Genomic DNA, 24,766 nt, shown 5'->3' with positions numbered 1-24,766 from the left:
TGAGGTGTTATACCACCAAGCCCAGGACTTAAAGCTAGCCTTTAAATATTAAATCTTGGTTTATCCCAGGTGACCCAACTAACTACCTTTGTAGACAACTAGGCTGGCCTCAAACTCACACACATCTGCCTATCTCTACATTCTAGTGTGTGAGTGTGTGCCACCACATCCTGTCTGAGTATTCTTGAAAAGTTCTTAGGTTAACATTGGTGTCCTTCACGCCAATGCACTAATTCTAGTTTGAATGGGCTGCCTGGGCTTGTTTGTCTCTGGGTGTCTCACATGTTTTAAAATCACACTTTTGAGTTTAATAACAATTCTGCTGCTAAGTCTCCAGAGAGGTGTCAAAATTATTATTATTTTTTTCCAAAATTACTTTGTGCTGTAAACAAATGCAACTCTTCACATAACACAAAACCACTCCAAACTTGAATGACAGCTATTTTAAAAGCATATCTAAATGCCAAGCTTCATCCTTGTTCTGAAGCACCTAATTTTCCTAACAATATTCTAGTTAAGTAAATTGTGCCACAAAATTATAATTGAACAGGGAACCTGCCCATCTAGGGAATGTATTAAATCACTTCAGGCAGTACTCTTTATACTTCCAGGCCCACCGTCCTTTATAATATGCCAAATAAAATTTACTTTACTATTTAAAAAATAAAATTTATTAAATCTCTTATGTGTCTTTCTTTCTTTCTTTCTTTCTTTCTTTCTTTCTTTTTTTCTTTCAATTCTTTCTAGTCAACTTTCAATTTCATTTCAATCCACTTTATACTTAACTTCTACCCGAGGATTGTTAAGGGAAACATATGTTTTTTTTCCCCCCTCAACTTAATTAAATCAACCCAATTCACTCTTTCATTCAACAAATATTTATTAAGCACCTACAGTATGCCAGGCACTGTGCTGAGTGCTGGGGACACAACTGTGAACAAGATAGACACAGTCCCTGCCCTCAAGGAGCTGACAGTCTAGTAGTTTACAGACAAGTACACAGGCAATTGCAATGCAGTATGTACGATGAGTGCCGTGATGGGTAAGAAACATTAAGAATGGCACGTAACTCAGTATCATGGGCAGGGTTGGTGGGTGATCATGAAGATCTTCTCAGGACACATAAAATTCAATTTCAGGGCGGAAGGATGTGTGACAGTTAGGTAAAGACAGAAGATCTACAGAGCGCAGAGAGGGTAGATACCATGATCCGTGTGCTGTGGACGTCCATTTGCTGGCTGAGAGCTTGGGTAGGAGTGAGAGAAGAAGAGGAAGACACCAGGGAGGGGCTCAGGTTGTGAAATGAATCATTGCTCAACAACAGAGAAGTAACCTTTCCCGAGGGACAGTGCATACATGTGTTATAAGGATTACATTGTAGTGACACACAGATATTGAAGGGGGATTGTGAGCATTGAGGGAAGAAAACCAATCCTCCATATTTCTGACAGAGCTTCCATGACATCACACCCTGTGCCCTCACCAGGCCACCTTGTTGCACAAGCCTTGTACATGGGGCACTGACAAAAGTAGCGGTGTCCTGTGCTGCTCACCCATAGGATCTTACCAGCACCACCTCCTGTGAAAACTCAGCTCATCCTTCAAGGCCACAGTTTGGGAGTCATCCTAACTTGTGCTTTCGGCAAAAATCCTTCAATCTGTAATTATTTTTTTTTTTTTTAAAATCTGTATCATGGAACTCATTCATCAATTCAAATGAAGCAGACCCTTTGAACCATAAGGGCTTTGTTTTCTTAAAAAATGAATATGGTATAATTTTATTCACAATTACTGGGTAGAAATAAGGATTGAGGTTTTCAACTGTAGTCTACCCCAAACTGTTATCAGTATCTTCAAAGAATTTAGGATGGGAATGAGGAGGAATTCCCAAGAGACACTCAATTTTATGCAGCAAAATAGAGCCAAGTAAAATTTTCCACGCAGGTTGTGTTGGTTTTAGAACAGTGGTTCATTCCCAGACTCAAGGATTGTACCTTTGACAACTTAGTCTGTCAACAAATAAGCCCCAGATCTAGAAAACGTATGCAGAAATAATAATGACAAGCTACATTTTCTTGTGCAGCCTATCCCTTGACTTCTATAATCCCTTATGGAGTCTCGGGTTTCTCAAATAATCATAGGGAAAAATTTAAGTTCTATGGATAGATACTGTAAGAAAAACTGTTGTTTTATTCTTTTGGCTGGGTACAAAACCCACAATTTTGTACACAGAACAGGATTATAAATTATATTGACAACATGAGTGACCCGTAGTCTTTTAAATTCTACATTGCAGATGGATGACTTCATGCCAACATGTTCTTCACTTGTTTTTTTTTTTTTTTCTTTTTGTTTCTGATAGACAAACACAACCTATGAGCCAACTTGTGTGACAGAGTGAAGGTTACAGGAAACAAGGTGACCAACAACTTTTACATTAAAAAAAGTCTCTAAAGTTTATTACAGTGATGGCATTATTGTCAATTATTGCAATGTATTGTTCCCTAAGATGGTTAGAAAAAAACAATTGTGTTGTCCTCTACTGGATTTACTTCAGTTAAAAAGCAAGCATGTTTCAGTATTGTTTTATTTCCAAAGTAACTGTAAATACTTTCTTTAAATTTTGTTGGTTTTTTTCACAGGATTTACATATTTATTATTTTCTTATCAGATCTCAGTGACTGCTTGTCTCAGCTGCAGATTATTCCACCGACTATATGGGTGTTCTGGAGACACAGGTAGCAGGTTCCTTGACCTCTAATAACTGTTGAATCCCTTGCTGTGGTGACATAGACCTTTTTGAGAAAGAACTTCACAGTTTAATGCGCTAACTGGCCAGTCTGATTAGTTTTAAGTGCGCTCAAGTGAAATTTGTTGCTGTTAATACACCTATCCCAGATATACCCCACCCACTCCCCCCAAAAAACTAAATTGTGAGTTCTCCTGATAAAAAAATTCCGAGTCTGCATTTCCGTGCTGAACTCATGCACTGGTTCTGTCCGGCGCTCAGTATGTCCTTCCTGCTCTCAGCCAAAGGATGGGTTTAGCCAAGACCCAGGCTTGGCCTGTCCCTCGGGGCTGCGTTTCCATCAGTCACCAACACAGTTTGATTAAGGCACTCAATTATTTTTTTGGTTTTTATGGTAGGTCCGATGCAATGACAGCCAATCCCGAACTTTGTCTAATTGCAGTTCCTGTGTGTACGGCCTTGGGGCAGTCGGGGGTCAGCACACGGCCGTTTTCTCCCACACTCCCAGTGATGGATAACCTGGCTTTGTTTCTTATGGCTTCGGAAAAAGTCAGCTGGGTTGCATGAAAAGGAAACAGAGAGGATGCCAGGTGTTATGATATTTCTGTTGCTTCAACAAAATGTGGCACATCAAACACCAAAATATTGATAATTAGACATCTGCATTTTTTCCCCTGTGCTTTTTGGTCATAGCCAAATTGCTTATGAGGGAAAGAAAATCTCAGATACAGATGGAGAAGAATTAGTCACCTAAAGTTTTAAGTTCGACATATTTAAAAGATATTTATACGATCATAAAATCTGGTTTTTGTTTTGTTTGTTTTGTTTTTTGAGCAAATCTGGATAGAAAGATTCTTTCCTCTTGCTGATCTTTACGCCCTGATACTTTCAGAGAAGCTTAAAACTTTTCTTGTGTTTGACATTCTATAAATCATAGTATTTTCTTGTTAGATGTTTTCTTTATGATGTAAAGAATGGTTTCTTAAATCATGACAAAATGCTAAACCACACACACACACACACACACACACACACACACACACACACACACACTGCCTGTTTTCTTCACACACTTTCATTCATCTGTACAAATTGAAGACACGACTCAGAACAGCACATATAGTTCACTCTATGCGTGTTAGGAATCAAGGCGCATGTTTAAGGTTTATGCTTCAAAAAGGTGCATCACAGGTAGGCATGTTTGACAATGCATAGAATGGAATGGCCACAGGGGATTTCCTGCTGAAAGAATGGTGGCTGGCCTCTTAACACTCACTAAATCCTTATTTCCTAACTTCTCAGGTAGGAGAAGGTAACACTATTTAGAAGAGAAGGAGACTCTGTGCTCATATATATCTGACTACTGTGCGTTTACTTCCTCCAGAACTTTCTTAGCAAATACATACCAGTGTTAAAAGGACAATAAGGTAAAGAAGATGTCCCATAAGCTGTGTAGTGACTAGGACCTCCGCTTCCTTGCATATATTTGTTTACTGTGAACTAACATTTATCTAATTCTTTAGGAAATTCTATTTCAGTGTTTGATATGCTCTGGAAATTCAATGTTAGCCTGGTTGCATGTTAATGAAATTAATTATTGTATTAAAAGCTATTTTAGTGAAAGTGTTTAAAGTCATTCACCTTGATGACAACAAAAGCTCAACTCAAATTGTGTGTAGTTATTAACTGTAATTAAAATAAAAGGCATATCTAACAGTAGTCCAAATGACTGTAATAAAGATGAATACCTGTTTTCATAACAAGGACTTAGGATAGGACTTTATAGAAACATCAATAGCTTTTATGTTTAGAATAATTTGGCATATAATGGGAACTTTAGGGGGAAAACAGCACTCTTACTTGATTAGCTTCCATTAGTCCCTTGAAATCAAAATCTGATTTGTAAAAGTTACTTTCATTTACTATTAGTTGTGTGTGTATGTGTCTCTTTGTATCTGTGAGTGTATGTATATCTGTCTCTCTGTCTCTCTCTCCAATGATTGGAATGAATAAGAAATTCAGTTTTAGTAACACAAAAATAAGATATAGTATAAAATTGATAGCAAAATTCATTCCAAATGATGCAGGTCAGATATTATCCCTACATTTTGAAAATCTCTCTTCAACTCAGCAAAAATTAGGATAAAAACATTTTTTTAATGTCCAACAACTCTTACAGAAAATCAGTGTGACTATTTCCATTAACTTTCAAATGATTTCTCTCAAAGTTCCTGACCTTATCAGAAGATGTGGCTTACTGTGTTTTCATCTGAGGGAACTGAGGGCTTAGTTTTTTATAATTTTTCACAAAATGGAGAAAAAAAACAGTGTAGTTCTTTGTGCAAATGTGTTCAGCCATAGCTTTCTAGAAGATGGAGAGAAGCAGTTAAGACTACTTGATCAGGAATGGCTTCATTCTTTCCTTTCAAAACAACATGTGTTCAGAAGTTTCTATGTCAATAAATATCAAATCAATTACATTTTCCTCATATAACCTCAGATGTACATATTACTAAATTATATTTGTCGTCTTGACTTTTAGCTGCCTCAAGTACTCACTGTCTCTTTAAGGTTTAAAGACTAATTTATTATGTAATCAGAACAAATAAGAAATGGTTTTGTTTGAGTTCTGATTTTTGAAGAGCAATACCAAAACTAAATCCATTAAGGTTTTATTTTAAAACCACTTTTGATCATTAAAGAAAAGATGTAGATATTTAGATTCTGAAACAGGAAAGTTCCTCCTGTACTCTCCTGAATGCACATCATTTTTATTGTGACAGGATCAGAGAGTATAAGTGTAGATGACATTTTTTTAAAAGGGGAAACAAAATGAAAAAAAATGTACAATAACTCAATGCAATCTTTTGTTGTTCTTTACATCTTTCATATATATATATATGAAAATGTGTGTGAGAGAGACTTTTTATAAGTTGAAACTCATCTAATAAATGTGTATCATAGCCACAATTGTGGCAGTAACGTCTGCCTATTTCTCTGGCATTAGGATTATTGTTAGATGAAAAAGCAACAAGGAATGATACTTTCAGATATAGAAAGATGAATGGCAAATGGAATGCAGGTGAGATGGGAGCTAAAATTCATGTAATCCTTATTATAGATTGGATTCTTTATATGTATTAGTTCTTTAGAAAACATTGCTACTTTATCAAAAACGGGAAAGCCTCTAGGTTTTTGATCATTCAAAATAGGTTTTGCTCTTATATTCTTAGCATTTATGAGTTGTCATAGAAATTTATTCTGTCTCTGTTTAGGAAAGCTTTGACCTAATTTCCAATTCTCTCAATTTTAGGGAAATCATGTTGCTTACATTATTTTGGGGGAGCAATTCTAATATGTTTTTATGTTTCTGATCATTGCAATGCAGATATCTATTGGCAACATAAAGTTTCAAACAGAACATCTGCAGCCAAAAAAAAAAAAACCAAAAACCAAAAACAAAAAACAAAAAAAAACAAAAAAACCCAGAACCACTGTGCACTGAAAATGTCAAAAATAGAAAGCTCTAATCAGAAGCAAGCAATACCACCACAGGACAGACAGGTCACGACACCGCGTTCACAGGATGCATCCCCCGCTCACTGGCGTAGGCCCTAAGTCCTACCCCTAAATTTTAATACTTTCGGTTCCATATACGTTGTAACCTTCTCTATAGGTTGCTAAATTGTGGGTATTCTGCGAGGAAGTTGGGTTAAAAGTCTGTGCACTCTTTGCCACCTTCATTCTCTTCGCCTCTGCCCTGGACTTGTAACAGAACTCTATCAAAGCCACCAGCATTGCCAAGCCCAAGCCGCCAACCAGAATGTAGAAGACGCCTGCCACGTTGCTCAGGCTCAAGGCACTCGTCTTGTCCTAGAAAGGATAAAGACACAGCAGTTAACTATGGGAATGTCACATCCAAAAGGAAAAGGGACACATGAAGTCTAAATAGCCAATTAAAATAAATCCTTAACTTAGCTGAGAATTATTTACAGGCAAAAGTCACTGATGCAGGTTTATAGACGTAAATATAAAGCTTATTGCTCTTGGGAGAAGAAAATTATGATAATTACCAATAAATTACATATAATTACATCCCATAAAACCCAAACATTTTATCATTACTAAATATGCAACGAAAAGCACTACACTTAACCATATGTAAGCATTCATATATTTACATAGGGAGACATAAGAAGACTTATTATAGACTTTAAACATGTCATGCTCAGAATATGAAAAAAAATCTTTGGGCTTTACATCCTTTAAAAGATCATTTTAGTGTTTAATATTTCTCTTGAATAGTTACTGTTTTGCATTTTCTAACTTTATAGAACTAAGGGTCTTTCGATTATCATTATCACACTATTGATCATTAACTTATAAAGCATGTGTAAATAATATGGCACCAGGGCATGCATTATTTATCCTTCCGGTGTATCCATAAACACACTGACAATATTAATTTTGAATTTTATATACTACTTAGCAATAGTATATGTAATATACTATTTTATATACAAGATACAATTATATATATATATGTATATATATATGAAGTATTATACTACTTTTAAATTTTAATTTAATTTAATGGGTTTTTTTTTTTTTTTTTTGAGTCAGGGTCTCATGTAGTCTAGGTTGGTATACTCTGCAGCTGAAGTGAGCTCTTTGACTCCTGATTCTCGTGCCTCGACCTCTCAAGTTTTAGCATTACAGACATATGTCACCACTTTCAGCTTTTTAAAAATAAATTTTAGTGAAATATATACACATTTAGAAACAAATTATGTTTATATCTGATTTATTTCACATATTTATACCTATTTTTATGGATTAAAAACTTCATTGCCACTTAAAATGATTAATGTGTTCCCTTATTTTAGGTATATTATAGTTCAGATCCTCACTATAGTGTTCCCTTATTTTCAGATGTAGAAATAGACAAAGAGATGACTAGAAGCTATTAAATTGTGACAATAAATAAAAAGAATTACCACAAACTATTAATGTGTTCATATATATATATATATATATATATATATATATATATATATGTATTGCAAAGAGATCTTATGATGACCTAAAGAGTGTTCGGTAGCCATCATATATCCTAGAAAACCTTCCATGCAAAATCTGGTTCAAATTCTTCAGTAGTTATATTAGAAAATTATTTAATTCAAGTGATACCTATATCTTTCTTTATATATGCATTTGTCTGCTTGGCCATGTTATTTTAAGGTAACTTGGTTTTAATTATGCGCATTTATCTTACTTTACAACAGGACACAAGGTGACAGTTTGTTATTTGGCCAGGCTTGTCTTACTTCGCATTTGTTCAAAGGCAGACAGTAATGATTAAATATGTGTAAGTTCTGAAAAATGACCTTTTAATCTGAGTTTGTTTCTTAGAATTAATAGAAACTCCCCAAATGTTAGTCAGTCACTTGTTTCAATGTCTTACAATAACTATTAATTTGCTTTCTTTCTACAATATAGTATTCAAAAAAATTTCAAAAATCTTCAATTATGGCTTAGGTGATATATATATATATATATATATATATATATATATATATATATATCCCTCGTGAGTGCTGGGATTAAACGTGTGCATCATCTGGCCTCTCTTAAATATATTCTATATGTATACTGAATCAGTGATAAAACTCATTTTTTCCAATGATAATAAACGTGTAACTTTGTACTTCACAGACTCTATATGTTTCTGCCTTGCTCTGTAATTCCGAAGCAGGGACTGAGGAGATGGTTAGTAGTTAAGAGCACTTTCTAGAGGATCTGGGTTGGTTTTCCAGAATACAAATACAACTAACACCTGTTTGTGAATCCAGTTCCAGGGCATCCAATACTTGCTTCTGGGATCTGAGAATGCAGAAACATATATGCATGCAAATAAACATGCATACAAAATAAAAATAGGCAAATTTCTAAAGATAAATTCATGGACAAAGGATCTTAGAACTTGTGAAAATGCACTGTTAATACTGATTTTTGAAATAACTTATTTTGAGTGAATAGATGTGGAAGTTCATTTTATTGATCTGTCAAAACAGAAATTTGAACTAAAGCAGAATGTTTGGCAGTGTAGTCATATGACCACGAGTGTTATTTAATATACTGACCTCCACCCATAACTGCTGATCAATTTCCCATTTCCTGTTTTGAGAACCAATTTTTAAAATACATATTTTATGGTCTCTTAATCCAAAAAGAAACCTGACAAAGATTAGTGATAAATAAGTTTGAAGCCAATATTGATAGTGCTATTATTTTATATATATTTGAGTTAATTTTAGTTTATTTTAAATCTTTCTTACTGGGAAGCAGTTTTATTGACTATGGATAGGCTCTGTGGTTGAAATTTATGGCATTAAGTTCTAAATTAGGTAATGGCTAAGTAGACAGAAAAGTTCAGTATCTAAAAGTTTCATAAACTTTGGAAATTGCTCCCCGTTACTGTTCGTTTTACATACAAGAAGAGCCCCGAACTGCACCGACTGACCTTGCTTCCCGAGTCCTTGGGTCCGCATTCCCCTTTATCGTACCACCATTTGTTTTTCAGCTTGTCTAAGACGCCTGCCTCACTGAGTTTCAAAACGGCAAGGTTTACAGGAGTTCTTCACGTGGAAAATAACATAAATAACATTATATATGTTATTTTATGTTATTCAAGTAAAACTACATTAGAATCGCATGGCAAAGTGACGGAGCAAAGGCCACAGTAGGCTCTATGTCTTGAACTGTAGGCCCAGGTTTAGAATCAGACATAAAACTGGGGCCTGCTCCATCGCTTTATGTAACAGGCACATACTGCTAGGGAGGATTTTTAAATAAGAATGTATGCAATTACTGTGAATCCAAAACTATTGGCTTGGTTGGATTTCATGAAGAATTGTAATTTTTCCCCATATATACGTGGCAAGCAATCAGAATCCAAGAACGGCTTGCTTTTCTTCTTCAAGAAGAATAGAAATGGTGTTAAGCTACACCCTACACACTATGACTTAGCTAGTGAGCTTTTACTTACTTCCTATGAGTATGTGGATGGTATCCATCAGTGAATTGACTCCATAGTAAGTTTTATACAAGGGGAAGAGTATCTCCAGTATTGCTGACCAAGGGCCAGTTTAAGTAGTAAAGGTCTTTACAAGATAAATATGCCAATTGATATTTTGAAGTATAAGTTTATGCTTGTATTTTCTTTCTGAACTGCAGCATTGAATCTAAATGACATCAACGTAAGCAATCACCTGCCTAAAATTTTAAATTATTACAAATAAATTAATGACAATAAATAAAGATTCCAACATAAAAAAAGGGCTTACCTCAACAACTAAATAGCCGGGCATTTTCTAACCTTGGCATTGTGATAGTCTGGCTTCATAGCTTTTTACTTAAAAATACATCAAAGACTCAAAATTTTTATTTAAAATTGTTTGTACAGATTTATAATAAAATCAATTCCCTCCTAATGTTAGTTCATTTTGTTCATATGGAGTAAAATATGATAAAAAATGAGCTTGCTTTTGAACAGTGTCATAAAATTTTACTATGGTGTAGGTTTATTATTCCATTTAAAAAATAATCAGTATTTGCCATGATTCTCAAGATTTAGCTGTTTAGTGGTTAAAAATCTGCAATAATTTAAACCTCTATTAAAAGTTGTACTTTAGAGTAGGCTTATTAGCAGTACTGAAATGAACTCAGTCGATCTAGTCCTCATTGTTTATACCAGTCTACTTGTATACACACTTAGGATTCCCCATAGCTCAGCTCAGTCCCCTGAACTCTGTGATAATAAGGACCTGAAACTCATTCTCTTTCTAAAATAGTACTTACCAGAATACCAACTGACTCAATTAAATTAGTTAGAGGATTATATAAAAGATCAGTTTTTTCCCTTGGAACTGGTACTATATAGCATTTATGTGTGTTGAGATTTGTATTTCTGGGGAGTCTTTAATGTGTGGCAACTCTGTTGCCTCAGTGCTACCATAACTAATATTAAAAAAAATGTTTAGGACCTCAGGTTAATGATCCAAAGCCTAAAACGTACCCAACACATGATAGACAAATTATATTACAATACGATGTACGTTTGAATGGATTGGACTGAGAAAAAGAGGGTTTAGATATATATAAAAAAAACCCCCACAATATGGGGTATGAAAGTAGTCTCTTTTAACTTCCTTCTAGAAGAGTTAATGGCAGCATGTGTGGGTTAGATGAGGACCATTGTCACTTGTCCTCTTCTCTCTGCATGTAAGCTTTCTCTCTGTCCCTTCTCTCTCTCTCTCCCTGCTCCGCTGTCTCTTCTGCTATTCACCCAAGTAGCTTGGTTTTAGAGGGGGCAGTTACACAGGCAGTCCAGATATCATATATTTATTACTAACTATAACTAATATTCACCCAGAGGAAGTGTACATATGAAAGAAGGCATGTGATCCCAGGAGAGCCCCCCCCCCTTTTTTTTTTTCGAGACAGGGTTTTTTCTCTGTATAGCCCTGGCTGTCCTGGAACTCACTCTGTAGACCAGGCTGGCCTCGAACTCAGAAATCCACCTGCCTCTGCCTCCCAAGTGCTGGGATTAAAGGCGTGCACCACTGCCTGGCAGGAGAGCCCTTTTTAAGAGATGGGTGACTAAGTGCTTTCTTCTCTATCACAGCCTCTCTGCTTGTGAATAAATTTTTTTCTATCACTGTCTCTTAGTCTTGCAATCATTTCCATGGTTTTAGCATCAGGGAATAAGTGTCTTATAAGTATAAAATTTAAAATCAGGCATCAACTGCTTTCAAGTAAACGCCAAATCAAAATGAAGGAATTATTTGGTGGAATATAATTCCCAGGAATCTATAATTTAAGGATTATATCCACTACATGATTTTTATGAACATTCACATTCATGTGTATATCTGTATGTACGACACTAAGGCACAAAAATAGAAAAGATACTCACTATATTGCTGTTATTAATTCTATAATGATAGTTATAGAACATTGTCAAAAATCTTAAAGTCAAGGCTTAAAACCGCATGCAGATATTGGCTTGTACAAAAAGTTTGACATATTGTAAGCCATATTTTTACTGGTCCCCTGTCAATAAAGGCACTTGTTATTTTACTCACTCATAAGGATGGGTATACATTTTCATAATGATTAAAAATAGTCTTACAAAAATATTAGTACAAGAAGGATTTTAAAACTAGATTTTGTTTGCATATGATTTCTCATCTGCTGTTTCCCCTGGAAGATAAAAAATCCTTTCTCTTACAATTCTTGTTCAACTTTTATGGCTGGAGGTTACTGTAGTCAGAACTTCAGTGTCAGGAATGGGTGTCAGGTACTGATTTCTGGGTAGCTATAGTCTGTGACAGCCAAACAGCCCCAGGAGCTCTCAGTAGTTCTGTTGTTGATTGTCTTAAACTGTAAGTTCCTTGGGAGAAAAGACAGGGAGTATGCCTCTTTTTCTCTGTAGGTGCTACCACACTGTTTAATTAAACCAGAACTCTAACGTTTCCAGCTGACTGGAAGCTGGGGATTTCAATTACCCATGCCCCATCCAGTTACAATTCTGCAAAAGCAAGCTGGATCAATTCTTTCCTCACAGAAACCTTCCTGTGTGTGAGACAGGCTTTGGTTATGACTTCTTCCCAGATAACAAACCTAGCCATCTATTAAGATTTGTATCTGAAAAACAAATCAGTAAAATTTTGGATGGTTTGTGTGGAGAACTTTGTGGATTTGATTCTGTCTGTCTGTCTATCTATCTATCTATCTATCTATCTATCTATCTATCTATCTATCTATCTATCTATCTATCATCTATCTATTTTATCTCTGAAATTTATACCCTTAACCGATGTTTGGAGCTAACTGATTTCTTCCATTTAGCATTTTTATTTCTTATTTCTTTGAAGAAGATCAAGTAAAATGGTAGAAAAGAGGTAAGTTTCAAAAGAACAGTAGTTACTTGAAGAAGATACAGAGTGAATTTTAAATGTAGAAGCACTCCCAAGTAATTTGCTCTGACCTAAGTTAGGTTAGGATCTTTAAATATTACCTATTCTCATGAATTCGTAGTAGGGTATAATTAACATTTAGATTGCAATATCCTTATTCTTTTGGTGATAAGCCTCGAATGAATATGTAAACTAAACTCCCATGGGAAAACAGAACATACTATAATTTCATTTTAAGTGACTATTTTATGTTAAATTTTACAACACTTTAGAAAGTTCTCTGGTAATACCTAAAATAGTGGTTTAGAACATAATTTTCTAGTTCATCTTTATGAAAACTATGATAATATACAGCAAGGGAATAAAAGGTTTGCTTTTAGGACTTCTAAAGTTAGAGCCATGTTTATGACCAGACCACATAGGCTTACTCAGGTCTCTCTCCAAACAGTCTCTCGAACTCACTGACTCACTTGTTGAACCCCTCATTTAATAAAGTCATAGTGATTTTTGTTGTGTAGATTTTCCTAGCATACACATATTTCTGTTTTGCATGTTTTTCTCTAGACAAACTTTTTCTTACCCTAAAATAAGATTGATAATTATATTTGTAGAAAAATTAACTCATAAAGCATCTTTATGCTGTCTGAAGGCTTGTGATTATAAAATATTCCAACAGTAATTTTCTGACTACATAACATGTACTTTTAAAACTATTTATTTATTTATTTATTTATTTATTTATTTATTTTTATGTGCACTGATGTTTTGTCTGCCAAATACTCTGGAACTGGCACTTATAGACACTTGTGAGCTTCCATGTGGGTGCTGGGAATTGAACCCTAGTCCTCCGGAAGAGCAGCCAGTACTTTTAACTGCTGACACATCTCTCCAGCCCCAATATATACATTTTAATTTTTCTGGTGCTAGTGTAGCACACTTTCTGACATTTCTAATTTTCACACAGGAATACTTTCTTCTCGATATATAAATATATGTATACGTTTATGGAAACCATTTGAAAATTCTAGGGAAGTTTGAGTTCAAAATAAAATTAATTTATTCATTACGCTTTAAGCTAATCCTATAATAAAAATGTGGTTTGCTCTCCCCAAACTTATTTGAGGCTTAAAACTTCAATGTAATTGCACTGAAGTGGAGGGTCCTTTAAGAGGTCTGTGCAGTTGTAAGGAATCTGAGTTGCTGAGAGACTATGTTAGCTTTCTGGATGCTAGATTAACTTTGAAGTTTCGATTGGTTCTTCTAAGAGCAGGCTGTTACAAAGAAAACAAACATGACTTCTTACTGTTCTCTTCTTTTCTCCGAATCTGATCTCCCTGGTTTGGTTCTCACCTCCTCGATCTCTTACTCTGTTCCACTTCTCTGCCACATAAATGCCACCGGTAGTTACGAAGTGTTCAGAGTCCTCGAGCAAGCTGCTTGGACGTTGTGCTTTCTTTATCAATTCATTAGGACCAGAGAACAGTGAGAGGATTAAGACGGATGGTGCATGAAATGATGGCAAAATATTTACTCTTTCCCCTTCTACAGTACGGCTGATTATTATAGGAAAATATTAATGAACTCAGTTTGGGAGTTTTTTTTTTTTTAAGACTGAGATCAGGGTTGGGGGAGCTACAGATATCTTGACAGCTACTCATTGAAATTACAAATCCCACTGAAGCTTTGGTGGTCTAGTGAGAAAAATTATAGCCCAGCCATATGATTTTAAAGGTATAATTTAAAGCTTTGATTAAGTTTTTAATGAGTTGAAGGTAGTTTCTCAGAATTTTTCTATTTTGTTGTTTTCTTCATCTGTAAACACAGGTACAGATATAGATGATATTGTTTTATCTCTCTTTATATATATCTATGTATATATCTATCTATATCTCTCTATATATAGGTATATATATATATATATATATATATATATATATATATATATAGAGAGAGAGAGAGAGAGAGAGAGAGCAAGTGAGAGGGAGGGAGAAAGAGAGAGAGAGAGAGAAAGAGAGAGAGAGAGAGAGAGAGAGAGGCAGGGAGAGAGAGAGCAAGTGAGAGAGAGAGGGAGGAAGAAAGAGAGAAACAGAGAGAAAGAGAGAGGGAGAGATGAGAGAAAGGTAGAGGAGATATTCTTCGAGGTCACAAGTTAGAATATCTCTTAATTATACACCTTATTGTTTTTGAAGAAGTTAATAAGAAGTTAAAAATGATGAAGAAGCAGGAATTTTGTATAGTATGTGCGAAGTGAAGACAAAGATGAGGTAGGATTACTTTCTCTTCTTATTTTCTGATGCATTCATTCATAAAAAACATTACATAAACCATATAACTATTTTTGAACTGGGGCACTGTAATTCTTTGTCTGTGAAAGTTTTCTGGTTGGAACTCTAGACGAATCAAGGTGGATCATGTTATTGTTGTTAATTGGAGACATTTGGCCGAAGTCTGGCCAGACAGTAATGCAGAAAACAAATCAACTTCAACCTTTTTTCCTGTCTTTACTTTCTCAGAGATTTTCTTTCCAAAACCACTTTCACAGGGCCTACTGCTGTAAAGCCAGAGTTTCCCACATTTTTTGCCATTGAGTTTGTGAGCATGTCACCAAACTAGTAATAGTTGCAAATATTTTTGCTTTGACAGTAATTGCATACTTGAGTTTGTAAAGGGGTTTGACTGACAGTCCATCTATGGACGAGTTTACCATACGTCTCCCAGCAGATGCACCTATTACTTAACATACTGTTTACCCGCTCTTGGTGACATTGAGGCTAACCTTGGAGTCACCTCCCCCGCTGCCACATTCTCCTTTGTCGTACCACCATTTGTTTTTCAATTTGTCCAAGAGGCCTTGTTCATTCAGTTTTAAAACTGCGAGGTTAACAGCATTTCTTGAAACGATAAAACATATTTTGTAAGAAACTGTAGAGCTGTTAAAATGTTAGAAGGAATGAGGACTTAGCTTTTTTGTAAGCTTCCCACAGACGCTAAATAAACCTCTCATTTTGCTATCTAGCAGCTCCTTACACAGAAGTCCAAATAAAAGGCAACTGCAACTCATTCAGATGGACTCCAGTTGCAGTGCATGCTGCTGGACAGTCATTCGGTTTGCTTAGTGTATGATAATTGATTACACTGATTTTTTTTTTTTTTTTTATTTTTGGAAAACTGTAGTAAGCCTGTATTTTTTTAGTAATACTAAAATAACTACATTTTAATTCCTTTGCTTCTAAGAATGTCAATGACCCAAAAGCGACTGAAATAAAATTTCATTTCCTGAAGGAAAACAAATTTTTATATATATATATAAAAAAAAAAAAAAAACCAAACCACCACCAACAAAACAACAACAACAAAACAGCTACTAATCCAGATTCTCAATTCCTGATCACAAAGAGTATGGCTTGATTATTATTCCTTTTCTGTATTACTTGTAGGGTTATTGATTCAGTGCTTTGAATTCTTTCAAAACTGCAGATTCCCAGGCTCTCTGACTTTGAAGTATCTAGGGAGGAGACACTAATGGCTCTTTGGGATGTTCTTGCATCAACTTTTTTTTCTTTGTTCTTAGTCACTAGATTTAATTTAGAAATTAGAATCACAATTCTATTTTGACTGTTTAAATCGAGCAATTGAACTCCAGGACATCATGTTGAATCTTTACCCAAACCATTTGAGACAAGATTTTCTCTGCTTTTAGTTTCTCTGTGGAGGAATATTGACAGTGTATTGTGTTCTAATTATTCTCCAAGTGCTGTTAAAAAGAGTCATACATTTTTGCCTTCCATGTATTTGATCTCTCCTCTTTTCACAGTAAGATTTGGAAATGACCAATGAACTCTTTTAAGAGAACTTTCCAGCACTTAATGAAAATTTCGTTAAGTCCTAGGATAGGCTTAATCTACTGTGGAGACGTGGACACAAATGTTCTGCCTGTGCTGTTTGCAAAGCACTAAGTTTGGTAATTTCTTCAAGACAAATGAATTACTAGTCAAACAAAACAAGCATACACATGGTTAACATGATTTACCAGTAAAATGTCATTTAGCTATCTAACAACAGGTTTTGGCTATTTGAGATTAAAGTGTTTGTTCATGTGTTTATTCTCTTAAAATATATTCCTGGCATCTCAGGTAAATGATCTGCTTTTCTACTTCTGGGTAGGATGAACCATTGGAAAGCATATCCTTTCTCTGAGGCAACTACATTTGTGTTCAAGAGTTACTCTATCACTTCCTATATGCTAATTAAGTTGTTATCTGTTTGTACACTCAGAAGAAAGTGCTACATTAGTGGAGTAAAATTATTAACATGTTTCCTAAATTAAACAACATTCTATAAACAATTGTATTACAAATAGGACCAAATTAAAATGCATATATGCATTTAATAAAGATAAGGAATCTCTAATTAAAAAAAAAATCTACTGTGAAGAAAAAAGTCACTCAAATTTGTTTTGGTCCTCAAAACTAAACCCTAAAGAAATACGCAAATTTGACTTCAGTGAATTAAAATGGTTAGTCTTCTATTTAGAAATTCTTATTATGTACTTTGATCTTTGAACATTCATATTAGTTTGAGGTTTTAAAATGCAGTAGTATCTCAATTATTTCATATATTGGTTCATACATTCCTTTGATTAAAAGCAAAACTATTTCATGAGAGGGTTATTTAACAGGGTTATTAGTAATACCCAAATACAGTTTCACAGCACAATAGAAAATAAAGAAACAAACAAAAAAGCAAAAGAAAGGAATGAATAAGAAAAATAAATCTGTATGTTGAGAAGATTGTTTGGAAGTAAGCTCTCTGCAAAAATTATTTTTAGATAATATCTTTCTAATACAATCAAATAGGCCATGTAAAAACAATTTAGTTTCACACTGCTATCCATACAAACAAATATTCATCTATGTTTGCTTGATAAGATATAAACATTTGACCAATAATTAAACAACTGCCCAGATCACAATTAATTCATATACTTCTCTTGGTCTTCTGTGGTCCTTGGTAAAGTCTGCTTAATACCATCATGAATATAATTTACTTTTGTTCAGTAATACAGTGTAGAAGGCATGAAAGACCCTTACTATTTAGAGATTGTATTCATTATGCCAACTTTTTCCATGGTAATTTAAAACTACATGACAGAAAATGTTTTTTTTTTTTTTTTTTTTTTTTTTTTTTTTTTTTTGTAATAGATTTGTGCTGTCTCAAAGCCTCCTCAGATTGCTATTTAAACTTCAGAGTAAACTATATGTATATGTATCATTTTGAACCTGTTCTAAGAAATTAATTACTTTCACACAGTAGTAAGAATAGAAATGATCAGATGACATACAATAAGTAACATTTCTTCAATTATTTTACTAGAACTGTTAAAAAATACTTTTTATTCAGCTCAGAGGTTAAAGAAGCCCCTAAGAAAAGGGGGTAACCATGGTTACAGAAGTTAAAAAAAAACATTAGGTCAGTCAGGATCTCAGAAAGCAGATCTCTACTGGCAAGTACTTTATTACTGCCTTGGAAACCCATTCATATATTCTAGTCATTGTCTGTAAAACATTGTCTCCAATATCAGAAACACTTGCTGATTGTCTGGGATATTCCTGCCTACTTACACATCAAGAAAGATATGATGGTTATTATATGGAACAGAAAGAGGAGAGTAGACACTGGGGGTTGATTCTTGCATTGCTTATCTCTCTTGTATTAAATGCAACTTAAAGTCAACTTGAAAACAACTGATTTCTTAAAAGACAATGGGAAAGAGGGTAGTGGTGGTGGTGGTGGTGAAAGAAAAACAGAGTTGGCTACGTTCTTGCTAGATGGAAGAACTTCATCTGAGAACCCAGGTGTGTAGACAATGGGTTTTGTAGGCTGAAATAAATCCTAAGTAACTCATTTACTTGCCTTACATTTTACGCCTCCTGGAAAGCTTAAGAAAACTCCCATTACCTTCCCCTGAAGCAATGATTAGGGAAAGTGACGGCTTTGCAATGAGAGGTTCAGCTACATAAATCCCAGGACTTATGGAAACCACTGAGGGTTTTTATCCCTGAAACTACTCACCAATTTCAGATTTTGGAAATTCACCTCACTGCCCTAATTGTCAAAGATGCCATTAAATCCTAACAAATCCTTTTGTTTTTATTTGAAAAGTTACGTAGACCTAAGTGCTGAGTGGGATCTAAGAAGGAAATATTTGCACTTACTCACTTTGCAGAGTCTAATGCGAACAAGCTTTTTCTATTGAAAATACCACATTCATCTTAGGTGAGTGTCTTTCATCTTTCCTCCTGTGCCTCCACTAATGACTTTGCAAATTCTATCAATTAAATTAATTAAAAATATATGCTCTTGTAGTTGCCTCATATCTCATGCCTCATGCTCATGTCTAATCCATATTTTGCAATGTAATTTATTTCCCTGTTGGTGAGGCATTTAAAGTGTATTTCTGGAACTATGTCTACCTAAATAAATGGGACAAATTTGTAATGCTTAAGGCTGGTGAAGTTTTGTGATGAGGGTGGTGGTGACATAGGGCATCTGTGTGAGCATGAACATGCTCATCAGTACCTGAACCTGTGTGCATACATTTGTGAAGGAATAAAAAGGTTGTCAGGATTTTTCTGCTTTATTTCTTTGAGACATGGTCATTCATTGACTCTAGCACTAGTAAGCTGGTAGCCAACAAACCCCAGTAATTCCAATTTCTCTGGCCTCCACAATGGTAGAAAAATGAGTGCACATGGCCACACCCAAGCTCTGTTTTTGAAATGCAGGCATTGTATTTGAATTGAGACACTCAAGCTTGTCTAGCAACTACTCTTACCCACTTAATGATTTCTCCAAATCTACATGATACAATTTTAAAATTCAAACTAGAAACAGAGTTTACTAATGATACAGAAAAACCGAATGTAAAATGCTACAGACTTTTTACATTTAGTAAGTGTCTATCAATGGAAAATGGGAACTACATATTGTTTGTAGATGAATAATTTGCAATGATTTCTTTACTCTGGCTGAGTTGAATTCAGTACCAGTTCACTAAACTGAACAAGCATTTCATTATTGACTAAGATGCCATAAATTTATGCACCTGACAGCTTTTGTTTTGTCTTGACTACTGTAAGATGGCACTACTCCTTTATTATCGATGTGAAAGGACCCAACCCTTTATTGTAGTCACATATAAAACATCTCTCCTCAACCTTAATCCTCGGATGTCTTTGCTGGAGAGTTTTCCTTAGACTATTTCTAATAGAATTTAAATATCTGCTATTACAAATCCTGCAATATTTACTTAAGTGAAATTGTGGTTTTTATCTAAGACTCCAGCAAATTCTAACATAATGGTTTTTCAAACACCATCAAAATTATGTGAAAATAAGAAATTGTATGACAAGTAAGAATTCCTTTAAAACTAGCAATGATGTTTTAAGCAAAAGTGATTTTAAGCAATTTCTGCCAGAGAAAATACAAAGCACAGAGAAGTAATACAACCTTACTGGAGCTAACATGGTGATTGCTGTGGGAGAACATTGACTGAAAATGGGTGACACCCTTCCTGGGTTTGGGTGTGGCCCTGTACAAGAATAAAGAACAAGCATATGTTTCCTTCTTTCTGCCCTAGACTGTAGGTGTCCTGTTACTAGCTCATTTGAGTTCCTTCGCTCTTGGGAACTCATGCCACTGCCTTTTTGATTTACTTACTATGTTGGGCTATAACTTGGAGTTGTCAAATGAAAGAAACCTTGCCTCCCAGAAGTTGCTTTTTGTCAGAGTATTGTATCACAGCAGCCTTAAACTAGGACAGACACAAGGAACTGTTTTATTCAAGCCAAACATTCTAACTACTTTGCATCAACTCTAATCTAAAGAAGAAGCAGAATTTTGGTATTGTCAAAGGGCTCAGGGAAATATTGGTTAGTTTGGAGTTTGCCACTGACTTTGGTATATATATATATATATATATTTTTTTTTTTTCTCTTGAGTTAGGGGTTGGAAGTTTAGGTGGTATGCAGGAGACTAAGAGTAATTAAGTTCTTGGAGAGACCATTCTATTTCATGCTTCAACTAAGTCCCAGAGAGCTGAACAATGAAGAGATACTGGACTAGCTTTCAGAAAGTTTTCATTGTTTGGTCTTTGGAATCTGCATGTCTATTTCTATTTTATTGGAGAAGTATGTCTGAAAGAGGTTATTCTTCAAGGAGCATTGTGATTACAGAGGCTATACGCAAGGCATTTGTGTATATAGAGGGGACCAGGGGATGTTTTCTTCTATCACTGTTTTTCTTATTCCTCCAAGACAGGGTTACTTATTATCCTGGATTTAGGCTGGTTCCAACCAGCCCTAGTGATCCTCCTGTCACTGGCCCCCAACAATGTTGAGGTGAGAGGTGACCATGCCCAATATATACATGATTTAATTTCTGGTCCTTGTGCTTGAACAAACACTCTTATCTACTCAACCAACTCCATAGGCCCTTAATTATGTTAATGTTGAATATTTCAAGGTTAATTTTCACCAATATTTCATTGAGTTTAATTACATATTGTTAATTCTAGATCATAGATTATAATTTGTAACGTACATTTAGTCATGGGTAAGATGTTTTCTTCAATAAAGATGCAAGAAATTGTACACATTAACTGGTCCATAATTACTGGTGGTATTTAGACTTTGGAAAGTTGATAATGCATAAAGACTCAAATATCTGAACTAAACTCTAGAAACACCTGCTTTGGAATTAACTTGTGACTTCTCTTATGCATGCCTATCAGAAGAAGGAGATATAAAAACAAATTGATACCATGATGACTACAAAATTTCAATAGAGAAGTTTTGAGTCTGTTATTTGTCAGGAAGTGATTTCCAAGGCTCTACATTAATTTGTGATCATTAAGTAAACATACCATAAAAGAGATTTTTAAAATAGCTGCCTGATAAGTTTGATGGGAAAAATTAAAAAAAAAATGTTGAGAAATGCTTTCAGACACACTTAAGTAAATTAAGAAAATACCAAGGAAGCTATCTCAATAAAATACCGTTAATTTCATTTTATTAGTGGGTTCTCTTTGAGGCCTTAAGGTCTACAGCACCCATTCTCTCTACCTCATTGCTGTTTGCAAGTGCTACAAAAAGGAGTGTTGTATGAAGACACACCCAGATGCATTGTAAGATGTTTCATGAGGTGCTTTGTATTCTCTAGAAATGGAATTTAATTTTCAAGCTTAGGTCATTATTGATCTAAAATAAAGTTCAGAGAACTAGAATCTGGTTGCACTCAGTCACTGCAAGTGTGATGTTCTGTGACATGGTGCAACGCATGCCTAAGCCTTGCTGGGTGAGGATGAGCTTTTCAGGCTCTGCTCTGTTCTAGACTTTGAATTCTTCTGCTATCTAGACTCTGCTCCTTATTCTTCCTAGTATAATTCTAGAATTCTGATTCAGCCCGTGAACCACAGATCGTACTTTCTTTTACATCCTTGTCTGTTTCCTAAAAACTTTCAAGCAGTACTTTAAGGGCTTAGCATCTTTAGAATTTTTTTTAAGTTAATATGTGGGCTACAAGTTATCTTTTCTTTTTCACTTCACAGATTTAATTGTGACCTAATGACAGTTAGGTGACTTGTGCAGCAAAGCCCAGCTGGACCGGAGTCATCTGCCTTCTAGTCCAGTGCTCTTCTTCAAGTGCTTTTTGACTTTCTGCTCCTTGTCCAAGTCCTTCCCTGGGTGTTAGCTGTTCCTGTCCTGCTATGTCTCTCTCAGGAACTTGTCCATGTTCCAAGAATTTTGCCAGGCTTGGTAGGGATTTTCCCTGATTCACTTTTATCCACACTGCACGACTGAGTTGATATCTCTGACATTGCTAACTATTACACTCATGTTCACATAAAACCCAGAGGTGGGTGGTCTTGTTAATTCAACATCTGCTCCCTAACTATGGGCAGAACAGGCGCAGGTAATCTTAAGCTTGGAATAAGATGCATATTTGAATACATACAATATTCTTGGTGGTCTAATCTCTAAGTTCTGGATCCTTAGGAATATCATCACAAGGAAACCTGATCTTTTATATTAGATCAGAAAATTTACTCAGAAGAAATTGCTGGATAAAACCATATAATAAAACGTCAAGACCCAGCCACAAAACCCCAATGTAATATTTGAATTTTCACTTTCTTTCATTGCCTTAGTCAACTGTCTTTAAGACCTGTTATTTTGAAAAGTGCCCCTGAATTTGCATTTAATTTCTGCAGTACTGGCTGTTATCACTGAGCTCCAGGACTATTGCCTGTGCCACTCCCTCAGTACCCAAAGCCACAATAAACTGTTCTCTGCAGAAAAATAGCACAGCAACAAACACCTTTCAGGATTTGGACTCACCTCAAGACTTTTATTGTAACTTCTCTGAAATCAAGGTCTCTGTGTGATTTTAAAGTGCAATGTTTTTTATCTTACAGTAAGACTGATTCTATTAAGTGAGAAAAGCCAGGTCTAAAGCTGAAGGCTACTCATTGGCAATATCTAATCAATGCTGCAGTCTAATCTACTCAATAAATTAACCCTTCATGCACATTCTCTCTGACTCTAGCCATGGTAGTTTCCTCATAGCTCTAAAGGTATTTTGTTTAGAATTTACTACAAGCTCAACAGACCCTTTCTCAATAATTTTTTGTCCCTTCCTCTCATATTTCCTATCTTATGTTTGCCCATAATCACTGCTTAATCATTAAACCAATATTCACTGCTTTTCTGTCTGGGCCCTGCTTATAAAGTTTCTCTCAGATGCTTCTATGTAGGACAGACAATGGATCCATCAAAGGTTTGTGAGTAACATAGTGTGTGTTTAGGTTCCATTTGCTCAGAGAGCAGCAGCTACATAGTAGATGTGAAACCGGACATAACGTGATACTCAGTAACTGGTATTGCACGGAATTACCCACGAAAGACACTGAAATTTTAACACTATAGAATAATGTGAAATGATTTATCAACAAAATAGTCTAAAAAGGTGCTTTATAGGGATTCTAGCTAAAGGGCTCGTTCATGTACTTTGTATCTCCAGATGGAAAGAACACTGAAAAAAATCAGATAAAATTGATGTTTTAATGTCAAGGACAATATAATATTACCATGTAAACTTAAAAAATGAAAAGCCTAGATAAGGCTCTTCTGCAAATCACTTTCAACCTGGCTACATTTAGCCTGTAAAATACCTTTAGATAAGACTTTTTAAACTAAATTTACTGTTTTGAATAGTTAATACAGTTAACCTGAGAAATGAAATGACATATCTATCAATAGAGACTAAATAGCAGCTGCACATTTCGTTTGATTTCACTAAAATTTATTTCACTACATATTGCATACATATATGTAGATCACTAAATATGTGTAGCTCAGTTTCATTTTCAAGTATTTAGAATTTCCATAACATTTTTGGGTAAGAATAGTTTCAACTTTTCTCTCTGGTTTGAGATCACAGGCTCCTTACCTGTAGGGAAGTATTTGGAGCTTATTCATACAAAGTAGTGATTATGTTAATAGATTTTGTCTCATTTTCTTATTGTCTTTTGCTTAGGTTGGATAAAAATAGAAAAAGTAACTTGAGCAGTAAAAATACTAAAGAAAGACAGTGTTTGAATTTTCCACAGTCTTCAGGTCTATATAGTAGGCTCAGAAAAGGAAAAAAATATAAGAATTCCTGGTCAAAGAATTCTAAGTCTGTTCCACAGTTCTTAGAGATACTGAGTTTACACCGCTCTACATAACGGTAATAATCTGCTCATCTTACCCTTTTTATTTTAAAAATATCTTCTGTCCCTGAGTAGTGTTTGTGTGTGTGTTCATATATGTGAATACAGTTGTGTAGTGGTGCAGCATGTGGAGGTTAGAGGACCAACTTGTGTGGTGAGTCTCCTATTCCACTGTGCTTGAAACAGGACTTCTGTTCACAACTGTGTAAGCAAGATTAGCTGACCCTTAAGCTTCTGGAGGCTTTTCTGCCTCAGCTTCTTATTTCT

The 24,766-nt window shown here is 35.0% G+C and overlaps 1 protein-coding gene across 1 annotated transcript in view; it reads right to left on the bottom strand.

Annotated features, from left to right (window-relative positions):
* Positions 1-862: 862 nt before the first annotated feature.
* The window catches only part of Gria4 (glutamate ionotropic receptor AMPA type subunit 4), a 309,909-nt gene continuing 286,005 nt past the window's right edge, over positions 863-24,766 (bottom strand). Inside the window, exons 11-13 of the mRNA XM_076925900.1 lie at positions 15,506-15,620; positions 6,488-6,622; positions 863-3,303 (exon numbers count right to left, since the gene is read on the bottom strand). Of these exons, the coding sequence (XP_076782015.1) occupies positions 3,139-3,303; positions 6,488-6,622; positions 15,506-15,620 (415 nt within the window). The 3' untranslated portion in view covers positions 863-3,138. The remainder of the gene's footprint in view (positions 3,304-6,487; positions 6,623-15,505; positions 15,621-24,766) is intronic.

The sequence above is a fragment of the Arvicanthis niloticus genome, chromosome 27 (assembly GCF_011762505.2).
Source record: "Arvicanthis niloticus isolate mArvNil1 chromosome 27, mArvNil1.pat.X, whole genome shotgun sequence".
Classification (NCBI taxonomy): domain Eukaryota; kingdom Metazoa; phylum Chordata; class Mammalia; order Rodentia; family Muridae; genus Arvicanthis; species Arvicanthis niloticus.
The sequence above is the reverse complement of the archived record's forward strand: the minus strand, read 5'-3'. Positions and strand labels throughout refer to the sequence as shown.